This window comes from Leucoraja erinacea, chromosome 39 (genome assembly GCF_028641065.1).
Source record: "Leucoraja erinacea ecotype New England chromosome 39, Leri_hhj_1, whole genome shotgun sequence".
In the NCBI taxonomy this organism is placed as follows: domain Eukaryota; kingdom Metazoa; phylum Chordata; class Chondrichthyes; order Rajiformes; family Rajidae; genus Leucoraja; species Leucoraja erinaceus.
Window position 1 is genome coordinate 8,522,988 of NC_073415.1, and position 19,079 is coordinate 8,542,066.

General features: G+C 42.1%; 2 protein-coding genes across 4 annotated transcripts in view; one reads left to right on the forward strand and one right to left on the reverse strand.

Moving 5' to 3' along the window:
• LOC129714528 (ras-specific guanine nucleotide-releasing factor RalGPS1-like) overlaps positions 1–19,079 on the reverse strand; it is a 49,860-nt gene that overhangs the window by 14,285 nt on the left and 16,496 nt on the right. The window lies entirely within an intron of this gene.
• Positions 1,344–16,696, forward strand: angptl6 (angiopoietin-like 6). Of its 3 annotated transcripts, none has more exons than XM_055664192.1 (6): positions 1,344–1,697; positions 7,541–8,214; positions 10,281–10,476; positions 13,236–13,432; positions 14,758–15,028; positions 16,160–16,696. In XM_055664192.1, the coding sequence occupies exons 2-6, from the start codon at positions 7,576–7,578 to the stop codon at positions 16,342–16,344; spliced, it is 1,488 nt and encodes a 495-aa protein (XP_055520167.1). In that variant the 5' UTR covers positions 1,344–1,697; positions 7,541–7,575; the 3' UTR covers positions 16,345–16,696. The 3 variants fall into 3 exon arrangements, with proteins under 3 accessions (XP_055520167.1, XP_055520171.1, XP_055520170.1); XM_055664196.1 differs by having other exon boundaries at positions 1,345–1,697; positions 10,284–10,476; XM_055664195.1 differs by having other exon boundaries at positions 1,346–1,697; positions 13,239–13,432.

Consider the following 19,079-nt stretch of genomic DNA (forward strand, 5'->3'; position numbering starts at 1 on the left):
CAGGATGCTTCTCAAACCATTTATCTCTGATCGAGTTTGGTCATATGCCTTAATATGTCAGTCTTTGTTTGATAACCCTCCTGTGAAATGCCTTTATGAGTATTCCCCATATTAAAGCTGCCATATAAATGGATGCTGCTGTATCTTAATTATTAAACCAAATGAAAATATCTTCCACAGTTTTACAAGGGTGTTTATCAACTTCCCATGCATAACATTCGGTATGTATACTACAGCACCACTTTCAGTATGAACATTAAAAGCAATTGGTATCATTTCCTCAGCAGCCAGAGACTGGTTCTAAGTTCACTTACAGCTCTGGAATCTTTCAGTTCTGCAAATCACTGGAATAGTAAATAAACACAGGCTTAAGCTCACAATTTAGTGAGACACTGTTTAGACACAATGGCCAGTGACCCGAATGTATACATTAACATCTGCTCTCATGTCCATTTACGGAAGCCCATCACAAACTAGTTTGGAAAACTCAATAATATTTGAGAACTCCTTTCCCTACCTCCTTCCCCAATCCACCCTCCCCGAAGACACCAACTGACCGACCCTGCACCATGATTCCACTTGGAAGAGGATGGAAAAAGTACAGAGAGTTGGCAGGGAGCTATGGGGGAAAGAAATGTGGTCATTCCCAATTTCTTTACTCCAAGGTTCATTTTCCAACAGCTAATACTGTAACATGAGCTAATAGGAAAGCACATGAAGAAAATTGCTGAACTGAGTATTCTTTTAAACCAATGCTTACACACTGATTGCTGTTATTATGATGACTCTAAAGATTGAAATTCCCTCGTTTGATTTCTTCCCTTTCACTAAAACCTCAATGACCAAGTTTTCAGTCGTCTGCTCTGATGCATCACTCTATGGCCCAGTGTTAATTTTACTTTATTAGCACTCCAATGGAACATTACATGCAATAATGTAAATGAAAGCAGTCCAAGCCATCTTTCCCCACTTATCAAGATGGACCGAGTGATTGGTGCCACTGTCAAATAGTGTGTAAACACTCAGTACACCGACAGACACACTCACACAGACACACTCAGTACACCGACACACACTCACACTCATAATTTCCCCCTATATATTACACAGGATATGCATCTCAAATTATTTTCAGAGATTCATAATATTTCAGTTTACAAATCAGATAAACACAAATCAGAGAATAGGAATCTTGAGGCAATGCAATTTCCTGCCTGGATCAAATGCATCTACATTGCTTTTTGGGGAGGAGTCGGGACAGTTTTCCTGGACTCCTGGCACGGAGACAGCATACCGCCTTCAACCTTTAATCTGACAAACCAAACCTCTAATGGGCGGGGAGATGAGAGGCTGCTGCTTTGAACAAGACTAATAGTAGTGAGCCGAGCTGCACTGTGGCTGCCTCCTGCCTCTCTTCACTGTCCCAAACACAGCCACTGACAAGTTGCAGCTGCTCTCAGCTGCCTTGCTTCAGTATGGAAGCATGAAGAACCAAGCATCGACTCAAATAAGGGGACGATAATCAGACACTGGAGAGATACCTGTGGATGGACTGTACAAGAGCAACCAGGAATCTAGCTAGCTGTGAACATCTACAACAGTATGTTTCACAGGAATTCTTCCCCTTGTCGGAAGCTGAAAACTTTGAGTAATGAAGGTTTGAATATCTGGCAGAGATCACAAGTCTACTGAACAAGGTAGGATATTCACTACAAGATTTAGCATCAGATCAATGTTTATAAGTATGATTGCCTTTTCCATCTTAGAGGGCTTATAAAAGAGCGTTAAAGGTGTAGTAAGGAACTGCAGATGCTGGTTTAAATCAAAGATAGACACAAAATGCTGGAGTAACACAGCGGGACGGGCAGCATCTCTGGAGAGAAGGAATAGATGACATTTCGGGTCAAGTCTGAAGAAGGGTCCCAGTGAGTTACTCCAGCATTTTGTGTCTATCTTTGATTTAAACCAGCATCTGCAGTTCCTTCCTACACCTTTAACACTCTTTTATCTTTGTGTTAAAGAAAGGATTTGTTTCCAATCTGAAAATTTCAATTTTGCTGCTTGGAGATATCAAGACCTGGAGAGTAATGCACAAGAATATCTCAAAGAAATAAATTATTTAAGTATATTTCTCCATTTTCATGGGCTAATAGTAAATGCTGCAATCAAATCTTGGTGTTTAAAGGTTGAGGTTAAACACCCTGCAACTTTGCAAGGCCAGAGAATTATTCCAAACTGCTGGGTAACATTTCTGAAAGAGATATTAAATCAGATATATCTCTCATCTCAGTTCAGCCTGTGTTGCTGTTTTAAGATCCTCCCCAACACATTCCTTCCCTTTCTCCTTCATCTCTTCCAACTGCAACTCTCAGAAGTTATTTTTCACCCCAATCTCAGCTTCCTGATAATCTCCAAAACGAATTATTCCGTTGTTGACATCCGTTTTCTCAGCTGGAAAAGCTATTTGCCTTTAAACTCACTGCATTTGCTCCATTCACCTTGCGTTGTTCAGTATCAATTTTGTTCAGCAATGTTCTGTGAAATTTCTTAAGACTGCTTACGACCTTAAAAAAATGTTTTATGAATAAAAAATTCTTGTAAGAATGGCTGTGGTATTTATCTTCAAAACAGTTCCTGCACTTCATGAAGTAAGTTATCAGCTGTTAAAAAGGTGGAATTAAACAAAAGTCACTCGTCTAAATTATTAGACATGAACAACACATTTATCTGCAAGCAGTTTTACATTAACAAATTAACCATGGGTGGGATGGGGAGGGGCGGGGTAGTGCAGTTCATCTTGTGGTGGCTGATGTCATGCAAAAACTAAGTGCATGAAGCCCAAGCCACATAAAGTGACAGAGTCTAAGTGATTGGACTTGACGCAAAACGTCAAACGTCTATTTAACTTGAATGAATGTGGGGGAAGAGATACTGGCAAAGATCAGAAGAAGAGAGTGTACCACAGGAGGGAGCATCAGGAGTTAAACAATCGGGCCAGGTATCAGGGGGCGGTGGCTGGATCTGCAATTGAAACATACAGAATAGTGAAAGGCTTGGATAGAGTGGAGAGGATGTTTGCACTAGTGGGAGAGTCTAGGACTAGACATCACAGCCTCAGAATTAAAGGACACTCTTTTAGGAAGGAGAGGAGGAGGAATTTCATTCGTCAGAGGAATTCATTGCCACAGAAGCCTGTGGAGGCCAAGTCAGTGAATATATTTAAGGCAGAAATAGATAGATTCTTGATTAGTACGGTGCAGAAGGTTATTGGGAGAAGGTAGGAGAATCTGGTTAGGAAGGAGAGATAGATCAGCCATGATTGAATGGCGGAGCCGACTAGATGGGGCGAATGGCCTCATTGTACTCCTATCACTTACGACCTTATGATAGAGCCAGATGTTTTGGCGAAGGGAGGTAGGACCTCTGCCCCACCTCTTAGGTGGTATTGCCAATAAAGGGTAAAGGTGGGGAAAGTGCACACTAAAAAAAACACTTAAAGCAAGCCTGTCTGCAAGGTTTAAATTCCCTGGCTTCAAACCAGATAAAAGTGGATTTCTTTCAAAGCCCTTTCAGCGTATGTGGTCCATGTCAATTACAAGTCTCCAGCGCACAGAATAATTTTGTGAAAGACATTGAAAGTAATATGGTTTGCTAAACATGCCAAGCAATCTGTAAAATACACCCACCTTACTCCAGAATACAACTTCACTCCCCAAGGAGACATATAGAGATATTTCAGGCAGCTGTGTACTCGACTTAATTAATATAAACACCAAACCCCTCTTTTTACTGAAGGAAGCATAACGTTAAGTCATTTTTCAAGTAGTTTTTGTACAGTGGGTGTATGGAACAAGCTGCCAGAGGAGGTAGGCACAAAATGTTGGAGTAACTCAGTGGGTCGGGCAACATCTCTGGATCACCCCCCTTCCCCAAATTCACATCCCAAAACACTCTCAAACAGTGAGCACAAGGCTGAGAGAAAGGACATAGAAACAAGTCACAAGCTCAGGATTGTTACAAAGCTGTTGGAAGCCACTGGGAAGGAGGGTGAGCAATGGTTTGTGTAGCTGTACACAGGATACAGCTCCTGGAGAGGCTAGAAAATAAACACTCTCGGATGCCCAGCCCCACCACAAATTGAAACTGGTCACAAACTGCAATCTGTAAAGGCTGTTGCATGATACAGTCACAGCAGGGAACAAGGGCAAACAACTCCGGACAAACGGGACCCCCAACTGACCAGATGGCAACTCAAATCTCCGCTGAGACCAAATGTTCACCTTGGAATTTTAATTGTTTCCAAGTCTGTGAGTCTAATTAATTGCTCAAGTTTTCTCATGCATGTCTGGTACATTATCTGTTCCACAAATAGAGTTGTGTAGGAAGGAAATCCAGATGCTGGTTTAAACCAAAGATAGACACAAAAAGCTGGAGTAACTCAGCGGGACAGGCAACATCTCTGGTGATGTTTTGGGTCAAGACACATCTTCAGATAGAGTTCTCAGATAGATAGAACTCACAAATAAAGTTTCTCTTAGGATGCATCCAGCCCCAGTAGATACATTCAAAGGGCTGGATCCTATGTCTGTTGATAGATTATCTCAGTGTGATGGTCAATGGGGTCATGGACCAGTATTCTTAGAATCGGCACCAAGCTGCAAGTATGCAACTCAAATGTTGATAATGGCTTTTCCCCCCAGAACCAAACGGTCTACAGAAACACATTAGATAGACACAAAATGCTGGAGTACCACAGTGGGACAGGCAGCATCTCTGAAGAGAAGAATTGGGTGATGTTTCGGGCCAAGGCCCTTCCTCGAACAGGTTGTTAGCACATGGTGATGATTCTCTGCCCTCTGGAGGAAGCAGTACAGTTTCTTGGCCGGAGGAGCAAGTTGTCCTATGAAAGTGGTCATACCATGCAAGAGTCTTTACAGATGGTACTTGGTGCTTGTGATCGGAATCTAGACACAAAATGCTGGAGTAACTCAGTGAAACATGCAGCACCTCTGGATAGAAGGAATGCGTGACGTATCAGAAGACAACGGGATCGTAATTAAGGGTGCGGAAACCAAGAAATGTTTTTATTGTCTCTCACTCTGGAGAACGAGGCTACCTCTAGCTTGCCACATGTCATGTACCCTGTTGTAAGCTTACACAGCGATCAATGCAGCATATCCTATTCCATGATTGCTGGGACATTCAGATAGGCACTATATAAATGCACATCTGTTCCTGCTTGCAGGAGCTTTTAAAACCTTCAGGAAAAAGTGAGTAATACATGCTGCCTCTGCCAGCAACAACCACGTCTTATAAAATAAAAACAAACCATTAAGCAACATTCCACCAAAGTACACAGAATGCCAACCTGATTGTACAAAGGCTACCGTCTCCATTAAACAAGCTGTGAAACTTCAAAGTGCTTCAGAAATGTTCACAGGGAGTGTGGGGTTACACAGCACAGGGCCAGGTTGAGAAGTGGGTTGCGGTTTCAGCGCATCAATCTCTAGACTTGCATCAAAACCCCACATGTAACAGAGTAAAATCATGGGCAAGTATGTATAAACAATCATAAAAACCACGCAAACTACGTCACTAAGTGAACTAACACACTAGCATGAATATATACAATACCCCCAAAGGAAGCGAAAAGCATCCTTTTCAGTTACATGCTATCACAATTACAATTCAACCACTCTGGACTTGTGTGGGAAGGAACTACAGATGCTGGGTTACACCGTAGATACGAAATGCTGGAGCAACTCAGCAGGATAGGCAGCATCTCTGGAGAGAAGGAATGGGTAAAGTTTTGGGTCGAGACCCTTCTGCAGACCAAAGATCCTACAGCGAGCAAGATGGTCCACTCGACGAAAAAGACGTTGTACGGTCATGGGCAGATTCATGGGTAATTTTCGGCCCCATTTCCGTAACCGGCTTCCGTCTCCGCACCAAAGATCCCGTAGGATACTAGTGCGGAGACGGAAGCCGGTTACGGAAACATCCTCGTAAAAATAAAAGTTATTTGGTAAAAATCTTCTCATTTTCAGAATTTAAATTTATTAACACAAACTGTGCCCCCACATAGTTGATTACACTGCGAGTCGGGTCGGGTTACTGAAATGGATGAAAAAAAGGCCCACGTTCCACTCCGTTTCGTACTACACGTCAGCCCATTGCATTTAGCAGGAGTGGTCTATCTTGCTCCGCTATAGGAACTTTGCTGCAGACCGAGTCAGGGGAGAGGGAAACTAGAGATACGGAAGGGTACAAAGAGAATGTAAGGTGTGAAAAGGACAGATCAAAGCAGACGATGATCAAGGAAATGCAGAATGGTTCATTGTTGGCAGAGGGGAAGGTGACAGATAACAAGGCATACAAACAGTAAAAATAACCAGGGAAAAGAGAGAGAGAGAGAGAGATTACTTGAAGTTAGAGAAATCAATATTCATACTGCTGCCCAATGAGGTGCTGTTCGTCCAATTAGTACTTGGCCTCACTGAGAGTGGGGGATTCTGGATTCCTCTGGATTTTTGCTTTCTTTGTACTACTTGAAACAAAGTTCAGAGGGAAGTTGAGCTTACAGTCAGGATTGAATGATTAAATTGGCTTCACGGGTAATGCTCTCACCACTCAGAACTAAGCTTGAGGATTAAAGACCCACTCAAAAGACGCACAGAAAAACATGTGCTGGAGAACGAGAGTGTGTTGCATTGCCAGAAACAAAACCTTTTGGATGTTAAAACCTTTTGAGTTGTTAAACAAAGGCCCACATTCATGAAAGCTCCTCAAACAAAAATGCAGTGATCATCAGATTTACTTATTTCATTCCCTGGAAAACATTGATCAATCCTTGAATATATTGTGTAACAAAAATGATCATTATCACATTACTGCTTATGGGAGCATGCAGTGCAGAATCTTGTCGTTATCACTTTACAAGATCTTATAACATACAAAGCGTTGGCAGAAAGTGCTTGAGTAACTCAGCGGATCTGGCAGCTTCTTTGGAGAACATGAATAGATGACCTTCCGGGTTGTAACCATTCTTCAGACCAGCAGAAGGGTCCCAATCCTAAAAGTCAACTATTCATGTTCCCCAGAGATGCTGCCTGACCCGCTGAGTTACTCCAACCCTTTGCCGTTTTGTTTTGTAAACCAGTATTTACAGCTCCTTGTGGCTACGATAGTGCTCACATAGAAAATAGGTGCAGGAGTAGGCCATTCGGCCCTTCGCGCCTTCACCGCCATTCAATATGATCATGGCTGATCATCCAACTCAGTATCCCGTACCTGCCTTCTCTCCATACCCCCTGATCCCTTTAGCCACAAGGGTCTCATCTAACTCCCTCTTAAATATAGCCAATGAACTGGCCTCAACTACCTTCTGTGGCAGAGAGTTCCAGAGTTTCCAATTTTGCAACATTGAGTACATTCTACATTTGTAAACATGTTAGAACATCCTGAAAAGGGGCACAAAAGACGCTAAAAAACAAAAATGGAAGCCCAAGATTTTAAAATTGAACTTTTTATTTTATTACAGATTTTGACACTGTTTCAAGCAGCCCAGTTTGAACAATGCTGAAACTCACCATCAGCCTCTTCTTGCTGATCAGATTGGCAGGGGCTGAAAAGGCCACCTCAGAAACGGATGCAGGCAAGCTTGCACAGACTGAGGAGTCCAACAGTCGCAATGCTCGGTCCCCGCAGAGTTCGCCACCCACCAGGTGTACCTACACCTTCATTGTCCCCCAGCAACGGCTGACTGGTGCCATCTGCCTGAGCACCAAGGTACCTGTGAGCGGGTATGACGGCGTGAATAAGAGCGAGCTGCTGGCCGTGAGGGAGGAGATGCACGAGCAGCAGCAGCAGATTGAAGACCTCAGGCAGATGGTGGAAGTGGACGGGCGAGTGATCGACGAAGTCAAGTCTCTCCGCAAAGAGAGCCGCAACATGAACTCCAGAGTAGCGCAGCTCTATGCCCAGCTGTTGCACGAGATCATCCAGAAGAAAGACGAGTCGCTGGAGATCTTCCAGCTGGAGAACAAGGTACTTAACGTCACGACCGAAGTGTTGAGGTTGTCGATAAGGTACAAGGACTTGGAGCGCAAGTACACAGCCCTCACCACCCTCATGAGCAACCAGAGCCGCACGATTGCTCAGCTGGAACAACAGTGCAGCCAAATAGTCCCAAAGCACAATCAACAGAATCAACAGGTAAAAGACTTGAACTTTTCAAGGATAGATATAATTTTACATTCATTCCTCGGGATGCGAGCTTCAATGACAAGCGGGGTGATTATTGCCCAACCCCAAGTGATCTTTCAAACATAGAAACATAGGAAATAGGTGCAGAAGTAGGCCAATCGGCCCTTCGAGCCTGCTCCGCCATTCAAGATGATCATGGCTGATCATCCAACTCAGTATCCTGTACCTGCCTTCTCTCCATACCCCCCATCCCTTTAGCCACAAGGGCCACATCTAACTCCGTCTTAAATATAGCCAATGAACTGGCCTCAACTACTTTCTGTGGCAGAGAATTCCACAGATTCACCACTGTGTGAAAAAAAAAAAATTCTCATCTCGGTCTTAAAAGACTTCCCCCTTATCCTTAAACTGTGACCCCTTGTTCTGGACTTCCCCAACATCGGGAACAATCTTTCTGCATCTAGCCTGTCCAACCCCTTAAGAATTTTGTACGTTTCTATAAGATCCCCCCTCAATCCTTAAATTCTAGCGAGTACAAGCCGAGTCTATCCAGTCTTTCTTCATATGAAAGTCTTGATATCCCAGGAAACGTGGTTGCAAAGCCATTTCAGAGGGTAGTTCAGAGTCATGTTGCTATGTTTGCAGCATCACATGGGCCAGGATGGGAGATTTACTCTCCTGAAGTATATTCGTTGCACACTCTCTGGCCTACCACATCCACACTGGCCACCAAGTACCCAACCGAGCATAGATGTCCAGTCAAAGTCAATTTTATTCGTCTCATGCAGTGAAAAGAATTTGCATTTCATGAATTTTCGTACCTCTTTCAGATGTCCAATTGATGGTAAATAGGATTAATGTCGACATGTACAACATATGGTGAACTGAAGACCCTGTTTCTATGCTGTCTGACTCGCTCACGAATACCCTTGGCAAAGTGCCGTCATGGCCAACCCAGGCACCCCATTCCAGTCACACATTACGTTCCTATGTGATGCAAGATTTGTAAGCGTCGGTATTTATTATCCATTCTTAAATGTCCTCAGAAGGTGATGGTGAAGGAGCCAGTTTATGGATCCATAGCAGTCCGTAAGATAAAACTGCTGCCGCGGGGCTTTTGAGTAGGTTCATCCAGAAGGTAGACCACACAAAGATGAAGGAACAGTAAGAGATTTACAAGTCAAAGGGTTCAAAGTCACAATGGTGTCATTTGAAAAGAGATCTGTCTGCTATCCAAGTCTTCTTAGTGAGATCTGGCAAACCCTCAGCTGTACAAACAATTAATATTCCCCAGCATCGAGTCAACAGATAAATAGAAAATGTAGCCTTGTTGACAGACTAATTAAAACAAAAAATCACTCATAGTGAGAGTTTTGGAATTCTAGAAAACATTCTTAGCAGGCAGAAGGAACAAATAACTGAATTTAGAGTCTGGTCCCGTTACAAGTAAACATGCACTTTGTCTTGAAGGAAGCTGTGAATTGAAGGAAGCTGTGATGTCTGCACCAACCAAAGATAGACACAAAATGCTGGAGTAACTCAGCTGGACAGGCAGCATCTCTGGAGAGAAGGAATGGGTGATGTTTCGGGTGAAGATCCTTCTTCTAACCCTAACCCACTGAGTTACTCCAGCTTTTTTTTGTCTATCTTCGGTTTAAACCAGTATCTGCAGTTCCTTCCTACACATTTTGTCTGCACCAACCATCTGATCCTTTATTCCCCATAATGGAGGTCTGGAGAAGTACAATTGAGGTCAAGAACTAAACAGGAGAAACCTTAGGGATGGATTTTATTCCTACTAAACTAAGCCACATCAGCTGCTAATAACCCAATATTCATTTCTGCTACGTCGGAAGATTTACTCTGCTTGTGGTTTGACCTACAGAAATGTTTCTGCCTTCAACACATGGTCCATATGGTCCGGGCTCTGTGAGTCCTTTCTGGAATACTCCCTCAGATAGTGGTCCATTTCAGCACAAGGGCGCGTTCTCATGCTTTAAGTCAGGATATTAATATTTGTGGTTTTGCATCAGACGGTCCTTTGTACAAGTTGATATCTGGAATTTGTTTACAAGCAGGAGGCAGAACAGATAGCCCTCGTTGCTATCACTGGGAACAGTCTGAATGGCAGCTCCAACAAGAGCAAAGCTCCGGGCTCTGGCAATGAAATATTGAGAGATCAGATATACAGAATGACACAGGACAGACTCAAGAGAATGGAACAGTCTCCTCCCACTACAGTTCCACTTGTGACCACTACTAAATCATCAGGTAAGTGAACAATGACTGAAGAGGGGTATTGACCCGAAACGTTGCCTTTTTCCTTCGCTCCATTGATGCTGCCTCACCCGCTGAGTTTCTCCAGCATTTTTGTCTACCATAATCTACCACGATCACTTGGATCTTGCTGTGCGCTAATTAGCTGTTGTGTTCACTGATCAAATTTCAAAAAGGTACTTAACTGGTTGTACAATGTTTAGGATGCTTTGCAAGAGATGTAAAAGCAATTTTAGATGCAGGGTCTTCTGTAAAAATAAAGCTGAGTGAACACTGCAGCAGTTCATCAAATCTGATCTATCAGAAATTAAAGAATCACAGCACTAAGCTCCCAATGGCACAATGCATCTGATGAAACGGTATACCGGATTTACACAAAGGTAGACAAAAGTGCTGGAGAAACTCAGCGGGTGCGGCAGCATCTATGGAGCGAAGGAAATAGGCAACGTTTCGGGCCGAGACCCTTCTTCAGAGAGGATTTACACATTTGTTTTATGAGTTTTTGAATATTGCATTTGTGTAATTAACACTTAAACCAAATCTACGCACTGAATCATTGAAATAACACACTGACATTTATGCCTGATTAAAAGTACGTTTAATTTAGGCATTTTTGAATGATGCGGCGCTTTTTAAGGAACGTAACCCTCACGTAAATCGTGAGGTGCAGTGTACACTCCTGCACAGTGAGTGAGAAAAGGTTGAAGACTGGGCTTTTTAAAAAAAACCTACATCCCCGACAATTCCCTCCTATTCATCGACAATCTCTAATTTACTCAAGGACTGCATGAGTGTAGGTTGCAACTGTGCTTTGAAGCTCAAAGTAGTAATTAAGAAACTTTAAAACCTATTTACACGAAGCGCAGGGGAGAAAGAACAAAAATGCTTCATTTACCAGTAACGTTGAGCTTTTATTAATTGCCAGTCGCATTTCAGATAACAGAGCATGCCTTTGTCAGCAGCTTTCAGCCTCATTCCCTGTGGAAAATAGGCCGCAGCTATTGCAGAAATGAACTGGACGTAATATGTAATACCAAGTTCCTATTCCCATAGCTCTCATAGTCCCACAATGTAACAAGGTCTGGCCAGCTGTGACTTCTACAAAACTGCAGGTCCGAAGAAGTCGCAACCCAAAATGTCACCCATTCCTTCTATTGGATTAGAGCTATTGGATTAGTTAGATAGAGCTCTAGGGGCTAGTGGAATCAAGGGTTATGGGGAGAAGGCAGGCATGGCGGCCCTTTGTTATTGATTGGGGACGACCAGCCATGACCACAATGAATGGCGGTGCTGGCTCGAAGGGCCGAATGGCCTCCTCCTGCACCTATTTTCTATGTTTCTATGTTTCTATCCAGAGATGCTGCCTGTCCTGCTGAATTACTCCAGCATTTTGTGTCTATCTTCGGTGTAAACCAGCATCTGCAGTTCATTCCTACTCATTCAGGCCATTACTATCAGCCTGCAGAATATCACACAGAAGTGGAAATGAGTGAACCAGTCTGCATATAAACCAGAGTTCTTGTTAGCACTAGACTAGTGGTCAGTCCAGGCTGTACCATCTCTAGAAGTTAAACTTTGACCTCTTAGATTAGATTACAGGCCCAAGCACTACATCAGCTGAAGGGCAGGTCTGACAATTTAATTAGGTACAGCACGGCCAAGTGTTTTGCTGCCAGTAAAATAACCATAGCCACTCAGATGGAAGTTAGACAAACAGCAGGGTCTGATCAACCATCAAACCGACATCAGCAAGAAATTTTGTCTCGTTTCTAAATGCAGGATCACATCAAGCAGAAGGTCACCATAAATGGAATGTAGAATAGTACATCACAGGAACAACATTTGGCCCACAATTGCAAATGTAACTGACAACATCTGCCTGCATGCATCTCCCCCCCCACTCCCCCTTTGACAGCCATTCCAAGCACTCACCATTCAGTGTAAAAGATAACTTGCTTGTCTATCACTCAGCTCAAACTATTTTGCTGTAGCTGAAGGTAGACCAAACTGCTGGAGAAACTAAACGGTTGAGGCAGCATCTATGGAGCGAAGAAATAGGTGACATTTCGGATCGAGACCCATCTTCAGAGTCTGATCAACCATCAAACCTAAATTCAGGATGACATCAGGCAGAAGGAGGTCATCATAAATGGACTCTAGAATAGTACATCACACTGTAGCTGAAGTCTTTTATGTCAGACCAAGGTGTGAATAGATCCCAGACCTTTTGTTTGAGGAAGGAACTGCAGATGCTGGTTTAAACTGAAGATAGACACAAAACACTGGAGTAATGCAGCAGTTCAGGCAGCATCTCCAGAAATGTAGTTTTGGGTCAGGACCCTTTTTAAGACCTTTTCTTTCCAATTTTCTGCTAACCTGCTGGATTTATGAGCAGTTGACCATTCCCTTCCCCCCCCCCCCCCCCCCCAGGTGGTTGGGAAGGCGAAATGGGTACAGTTGTCAAAATAGTTCATGGTAAGGTGGCGTTGGGATGAGGCCCAAATGGGGAGGCAGGTTCACAGTTGTCATTTAAAAATAAATTGGATAGGCAATGGTAAAAGGGAATCATATGGCGAATGCAGGCAGGTGGGACAAGCACTTGTAGGGCCGAGATGGCCTGGTTCCGTGCTGTAATTGTTATATGGTTATATGGTTAAGCTCATGGCCAGAGTAAGCACGTGGATTTTTTAAAAAAAATTTTAAATGCGGGGAATTATGGAATAACAATTTTCATTACGTTGTGACCTCTTGAGCAGGTCCCTGGAAAGACTGTCTCCAGGTTTTAGAAGACGGCCACAGATCCAATGGAATTTATCTAATCAAACCCAAAAATGTCAACCAACTGATGCAGGTGTGGTGTGAACAGCAGAAGGAAGCTGGTGGTTGGACAGTCATCCAGAGGCGCCAAGACGGGTCGGTCAATTTTTTTAGGACTTGGGAGAATTATAAGGTTAGTTAAGCAAGTGTCAAGTATATTGGTCTTGGGTCCATCTCTAGAAGCAAGTATTATGATCAATTGATGGGTAGGTGTGTCAAGGATTTCCTACCCAGTAATTAATGACTATGACAAAATTTGTTCTTTAAAAATAAGAGAGAAAATAATCTAAATTACTTAAATTTATTTTCATTGAGAGGTGGTGACAGAGACCTTGTACTTAAATGGATTTAGTTTAGGTGGCTGGACATATTTTAGATTCGGAGTTGTACAATATAGTCTATGGCTCTTTGGCCCATTCCACATGTACAAATTCCACATGCTTGCAGGACATTCATTTGGCAATTGGGAGGGGAGAAGAAGACCCAAATTGAAGTGTATGAAGATTCAAGGGTTGTACCAGTAAATGGGTAGGTTTGACAATGAGCCTCAATGCTATTTTTCTTAAAATACTGAATAGTGAAGTATTGCAAATTGAAAAATTGAAACAAAGTAAACTATCTACACTAGACAAATGACCTGTGGATTGGTATTGATGTGGCAGATTGCCTTTTAAAGATTGCCTCGTTAGACCTCATTTGGACTACGCAGTTGCAGCATGGGACCCATACACAAATAAAAACATTTCTTCCATCGAACGTGTCCAAAGACAGGCAGCTCGATTTGTTACTAACACCTATGAGAGAGAAGCGAGTGCCACCAAACTTCCGACTTCACTGGTCGGGGTGGAACCCTCTCCAAGACAGACATGAAACTCACCGTTTGACCCGTTTTTACAAAATGTTAAATGGTCAGCTCGACATAGACTACAAGACCTACACCAAACCCAAACCAATTAGGAGCAGACGAGGGCATTTGATCCAATTTGTGATCCCAACTACAAAGACAGATGTGTACAGCAATTCGTTCTTCCCCCGCAAAATTAAAGCATGGAATAATCTCCACCCAACTATAGTTACCCAACCAGATGCAACTACATTTAAAATAGCTCTTTCTTCCCAATAACCCTTTCTGGCTTAAGCCCTCCCTTCACCACCTCCAGTTTAAATTCCATTTGGAATATTTTGGAGGACCAAGAAACCAAGGAAAAAAAAAAATCCAAAATGGGCAGCATGGTGTCGTAGTGGTAGAGCTACTGCCTTACAACGCCGGAGAGCCGGTTTGATCCTGACTATGGGTGCTTGTCTGTACGGAGTTTGTACATTCTCCCCGTGACCAGTGTGGGTTTTCTCCGAGATTTTCGGTTTCCTCCCACACTCCAAAGATGTACAGGTTTGTACAAAAATTACAAACACACACACACAATTTTTTACGACTAAACAAGCTGTTTTCATTTGCAGCAAGGCTTTGGGAACATAGATGGCGAGTACTGGCTCGGCTTGGAGAACATCTACTGGCTGACAAATCAGGATGACTACAAACTCCTCGTCGTCATGGACGATTGGCAAGGGAGGAGAGTGTTTGCCGAGTATGATAACTTCTACCTGGAGTCAGAGAAAGATTTCTACAGGTTGCGACTAGGCCACTATCGTGGGAATGCTGGAGACTCCTTATCATGGCACAACAACAAGCAATTCACCACACTGGACAGAGACCGAGACCAATACACAGGTAGGCTCTTCTCTGCAGTTAGAGCACACAGCCAAAGATTAACCAAAAAGGAGGCTCGTTATATTCATGGACAAAACAAATAATGTCAGTAAGTGATGGACAAAAATCTTTATAGAGGTCATCATACATGAACTGACTTGCTGTGCACAATCATTTTAAAGTTTCAATCAGTTCCAGCATTGATGTATTTTTCTTTCAAAAAACATAAACCCGAGGTGATATTTTAGTACAGCTGCCAATGAGTGTTCGTCCGTTATAACAATTACCTGTAAAATTACCCATTCCTGTAATGAAATAGACTACAAAAATGAGCGATAGGTTCTATAGGTTCTAACGGCATTTCGTTTGGACCTCAAGGGATCCAAATGACAATTAAATGTATCTTGTATCTTGTATTATACATACATTTCAGTAACACCTTCCAAAATGCTTTACAGCCAATTAAATACTTCTAAATATGTACCAAACATGCAGCCAACTGTTGCACTGTAGGCTCCTAACAATCCCAGTGTTAGGATTGAGTAGTACAGTAGACTCTTCTGTCCCTCACTCCTACTCTTTAAATATAAACTTTAAATGGAAAATTACTTCAATTATAAATATAAAATTGAAATATAGTATTTATTCTATGTCTTAACTAGAAGACAGATTTTTTTAATATATCTTTAAAAGTAAAATGTATTCTATGACTGCAACATTAGGTGGAGCTTTCAAAACTGAGAATCTATCTCATCTCTATTAGGGTTTGACATTGAACAATATATGAAGGAACCACAGATGCTGGTTTACACCGAAGATCAACACAAAATGCTGGAGTAACTCTACGGACCACGCAGCATCTCTGGATAAAAGCAATGGGTAATGTTTTGGGTCGATGAAACCTGATGAAGGGTCTCAACCCAAAACAACATCTATTCCTTCTCTCCAGAGATGCTGCCTGACCCGCTGAGTTATTCCAGCATTTTGTGGCTATCTCCAAAATTTCAGTAACCTTAACAGGAATAAATGTTTTCCAGTCTTACTCCTGAAGGGTTCGATATATTATCTAAGCTATTCACGTTGGGGATGTATTTGAATGAATTCTTCAGTACACTATTGCTTTGATCAATATCATTCTATTGTCGTTAATAGGTAACTGCGCCCATTACCAGAAAGGAGGTTGGTGGTACTACACCTGTGCTCATTCAAACCTGAATGGAGTGTGGTACAAAGGAGGGCACTATCGTAGCAAGTACCAAGATGGAGTTTACTGGGCTGAATTCCGTGGAGGAGCCTACTCTTTAAAGAGTGTAGTGATGATGATGCGTCCAAGCTAGTCATCGATGTAACATATTCATATATTGGATTGCAATCATATATAGAATATAATCAATAACTATTATTGATGGGCACCTCTTTATATTTTTTAAATACTGTGTTATAAGCAAAGATACAGACAATATAACTACCAACTTAAAGACTAATCTCTAAAGACAAAAGCAGACCCAAATCTTTCAGGGAATAACCTCTAACAGGCTGAATGTATCAGTGATCTATATGCTGCTTGCTCCTTGTGGTCTGTGACTTTTATTTATGAAGCTATTTTTGGTACAATGAAAAGCATGCTCCTCTGTGTGTATGTAGGAACACAGCCCCTCCCATTGAATAAATCATTTTCCATAAATACATAATTTTCATAAATCAAGAAATGACTGACTGTATTAAAGCGGTAAAGCAGCAAAACAATTTTTCTGCTGCACATGGTGAGTGAATTATACAAAGTGTCTGAAAATGGAGCTTGACATGAAAACACATCTGTCCCTTTCCCTCCACCGATGCTGCCTGATTCGTTGAGTTTCCCCAACAGTGATTTTGTTCAAGTTTCCAACTTCTGAGGTCTCTTTAAATCAAGTTGTCTTTCAATTCTGGTTACCAGCCTGTTAATGTAGGAATTGTCTCGACCCAAAACATCAGGAAGGGTCTCAACACAAAACGTCACCCATTCCTTCTCTCCAGAGATGCTCCCTGTCCCACTGAGTAACTCGAGCATTTTGTGTCTATCTTAATTGTTAATGTAAACTTACACTTCTAAACTTTGTGCAAACAGACCACTGTAAATAGGTGAACAAAAGCATTGTGCTGTATCTTAAGATCAAAGAAGTGCGAGGCAATTAATTAATTTTCAGCGAGAGACCAGGTCACACGCACAAGACAGTAACCTGGATTATTAGACTCAACAGCTATTTTTAAACTGGATGCAAATGAAGTTAGCACCTCACTTCAAATATAGATTCCTGTACTTCCCCAGAGATCACAGCCATACCTCTGCACTGGGTTACAATTAGATTCAACCGCTGTAACTCCAATCTGCTGTTAAGTTGCTTGATGTTAAAGAAACTCTCACCCCAACTTGAAAGCAGCTGATTCCTGCTAAGTCTATTGGTGTATAGCATTTTCTGTTTGTAACAAAAATTATTAACACTCAGGTCAGGCAGCACCGGTGGAAAGAGAAACAGCAATTCAGGTCTGGGACCATTCAATACTGGGTAAGAGAAAAACTTGGATTTGAGGAAGCAGAGAAGGACTAGTTGAAAGAAGGGAACATCCTGGCATCAAGTTGAGCCTGGACATTGTGGCTCAAAGAGACCGTTGGTGCTGTACTGTTCATGTTCCATCTCTTTGGCCATGATCTAATGTGGCCATTATGGAAAAGTGAAGATCAGACTAAACTTCTTAGACTGTACAATATGTTGCTAAATGGTAAAGCTGCAAGATGCTAACAGGCCAACTATACCTCATGAAAAAGAAAGCATTGGAGCTGGTTGCCATGGTCAGGGACAAATTCCCTTTAATGCTTCTTCCTGCTTGCAATCTATCTTCGGTTTAAACCAGCATCTGCGGTTCTTTCCTACACACACCCAGTAGCACTCGAGTGTCTCAATTCTTCTTGAAAATAATCCCAACTTTGATCGGAAGTACAGACTTCCAGATGATTAATCACTCAGCGGGTGCAGCAGCATCTATGGAGCGAAGAAAATAGGCAACGTTTCGGGTCGAAACGTTGCCTATTTCCTTCGCTCCATAGATGCTGCTGCACCCACTGAGTTTCTCCAGCATTTTTGTGTACCTTCGATTTTCCAGCATCTGCAGTTCCTTCTTAACACGATTAATCACTCAGGTTGTCTGAAGAATGTTGCATCTGAACATGGAACACACAACTTTGCTGATAAAATTCAATTGTGCGCAGGTGAGCACGATGGGTGTGAAAGAGGTAAACATCACTTGGAGAAGTTGGCTTCACATCCTGTTCCTATCATTTCCCCATGTTTCTTTCTTCATCCCAAATCATATCACATGGCCACGATTAAATAATGGAAACTATAAACCGACACTTAGTCACCCCATGCCTGTACATTATATTTTTTTTAGTTAATGGCAACCTCCTGCTAACAGTTTCAAAGTCAAAGACTTCTGAGAACCATTAAGCTCTTGAACACATAAATACCATTATACAACAAATTTGTAAAATGCAAGCTTAGGCAGAAGACAAAATAGCCAGACTAAACTGCTGTATATACAGTACTCCCACTGTGCATGAGAACAGGGAAGGCTACATATTCTGTTGTGTTGCTGCAAGTAAGAATTTCATTGTTCCATCTGGGACATATGACAACAAAACACTCTTGACTTTTGAACTGGGCAAATTGGTCAATCATACTGTAGTGATTTTACTGCGGGACAATTGTTTTGCTTTTCCATACTCTTTAAATCCACATTAACTGTACAACATAGAATAGATAGAAAGTTGTCACCACACCAAGAACACAAATCACTGCCTCCAAATACACTCAGAAAACTCATTTGCAAATAGTATCAAGTTTACAAGTAGATAATTACTGTTCACAAGACCCAACAAGCAAAAGCTTTGATAGTTTATAATTTGATTTGTAAATCTGATCTTATTCATGTCTTACCATTTAAGATAGCAATAGTTCAAAGTCAAACATTCATCTGCAAGCTTTAATTAGGAAGGGACACAGCCACCACCCAAGGGGAGGCCTCAGTGTGGCTA

What these genes read in the sequence shown, in the direction of transcription:
- angptl6 (XM_055664192.1), top strand. Translation starts at nt 7,576, where the DNA reads ATGCTGAAACTCACCATCAGCCTCTTCTTGCTGATCAGATTGGCAGGG. An exon ending in ACAATCAACAGAATCAACAG is followed by an intron (nt 8,215 to 10,280) that starts GTAAAAGACTTG and finishes TTTGTTTACAAG; the next exon opens with CAGGAGGCAGAACAGATAGC. An exon ending in AGACCGAGACCAATACACAG is followed by an intron (nt 15,029 to 16,159) that starts GTAGGCTCTTCT and finishes TGTCGTTAATAG; the next exon opens with GTAACTGCGCCCATTACCAG.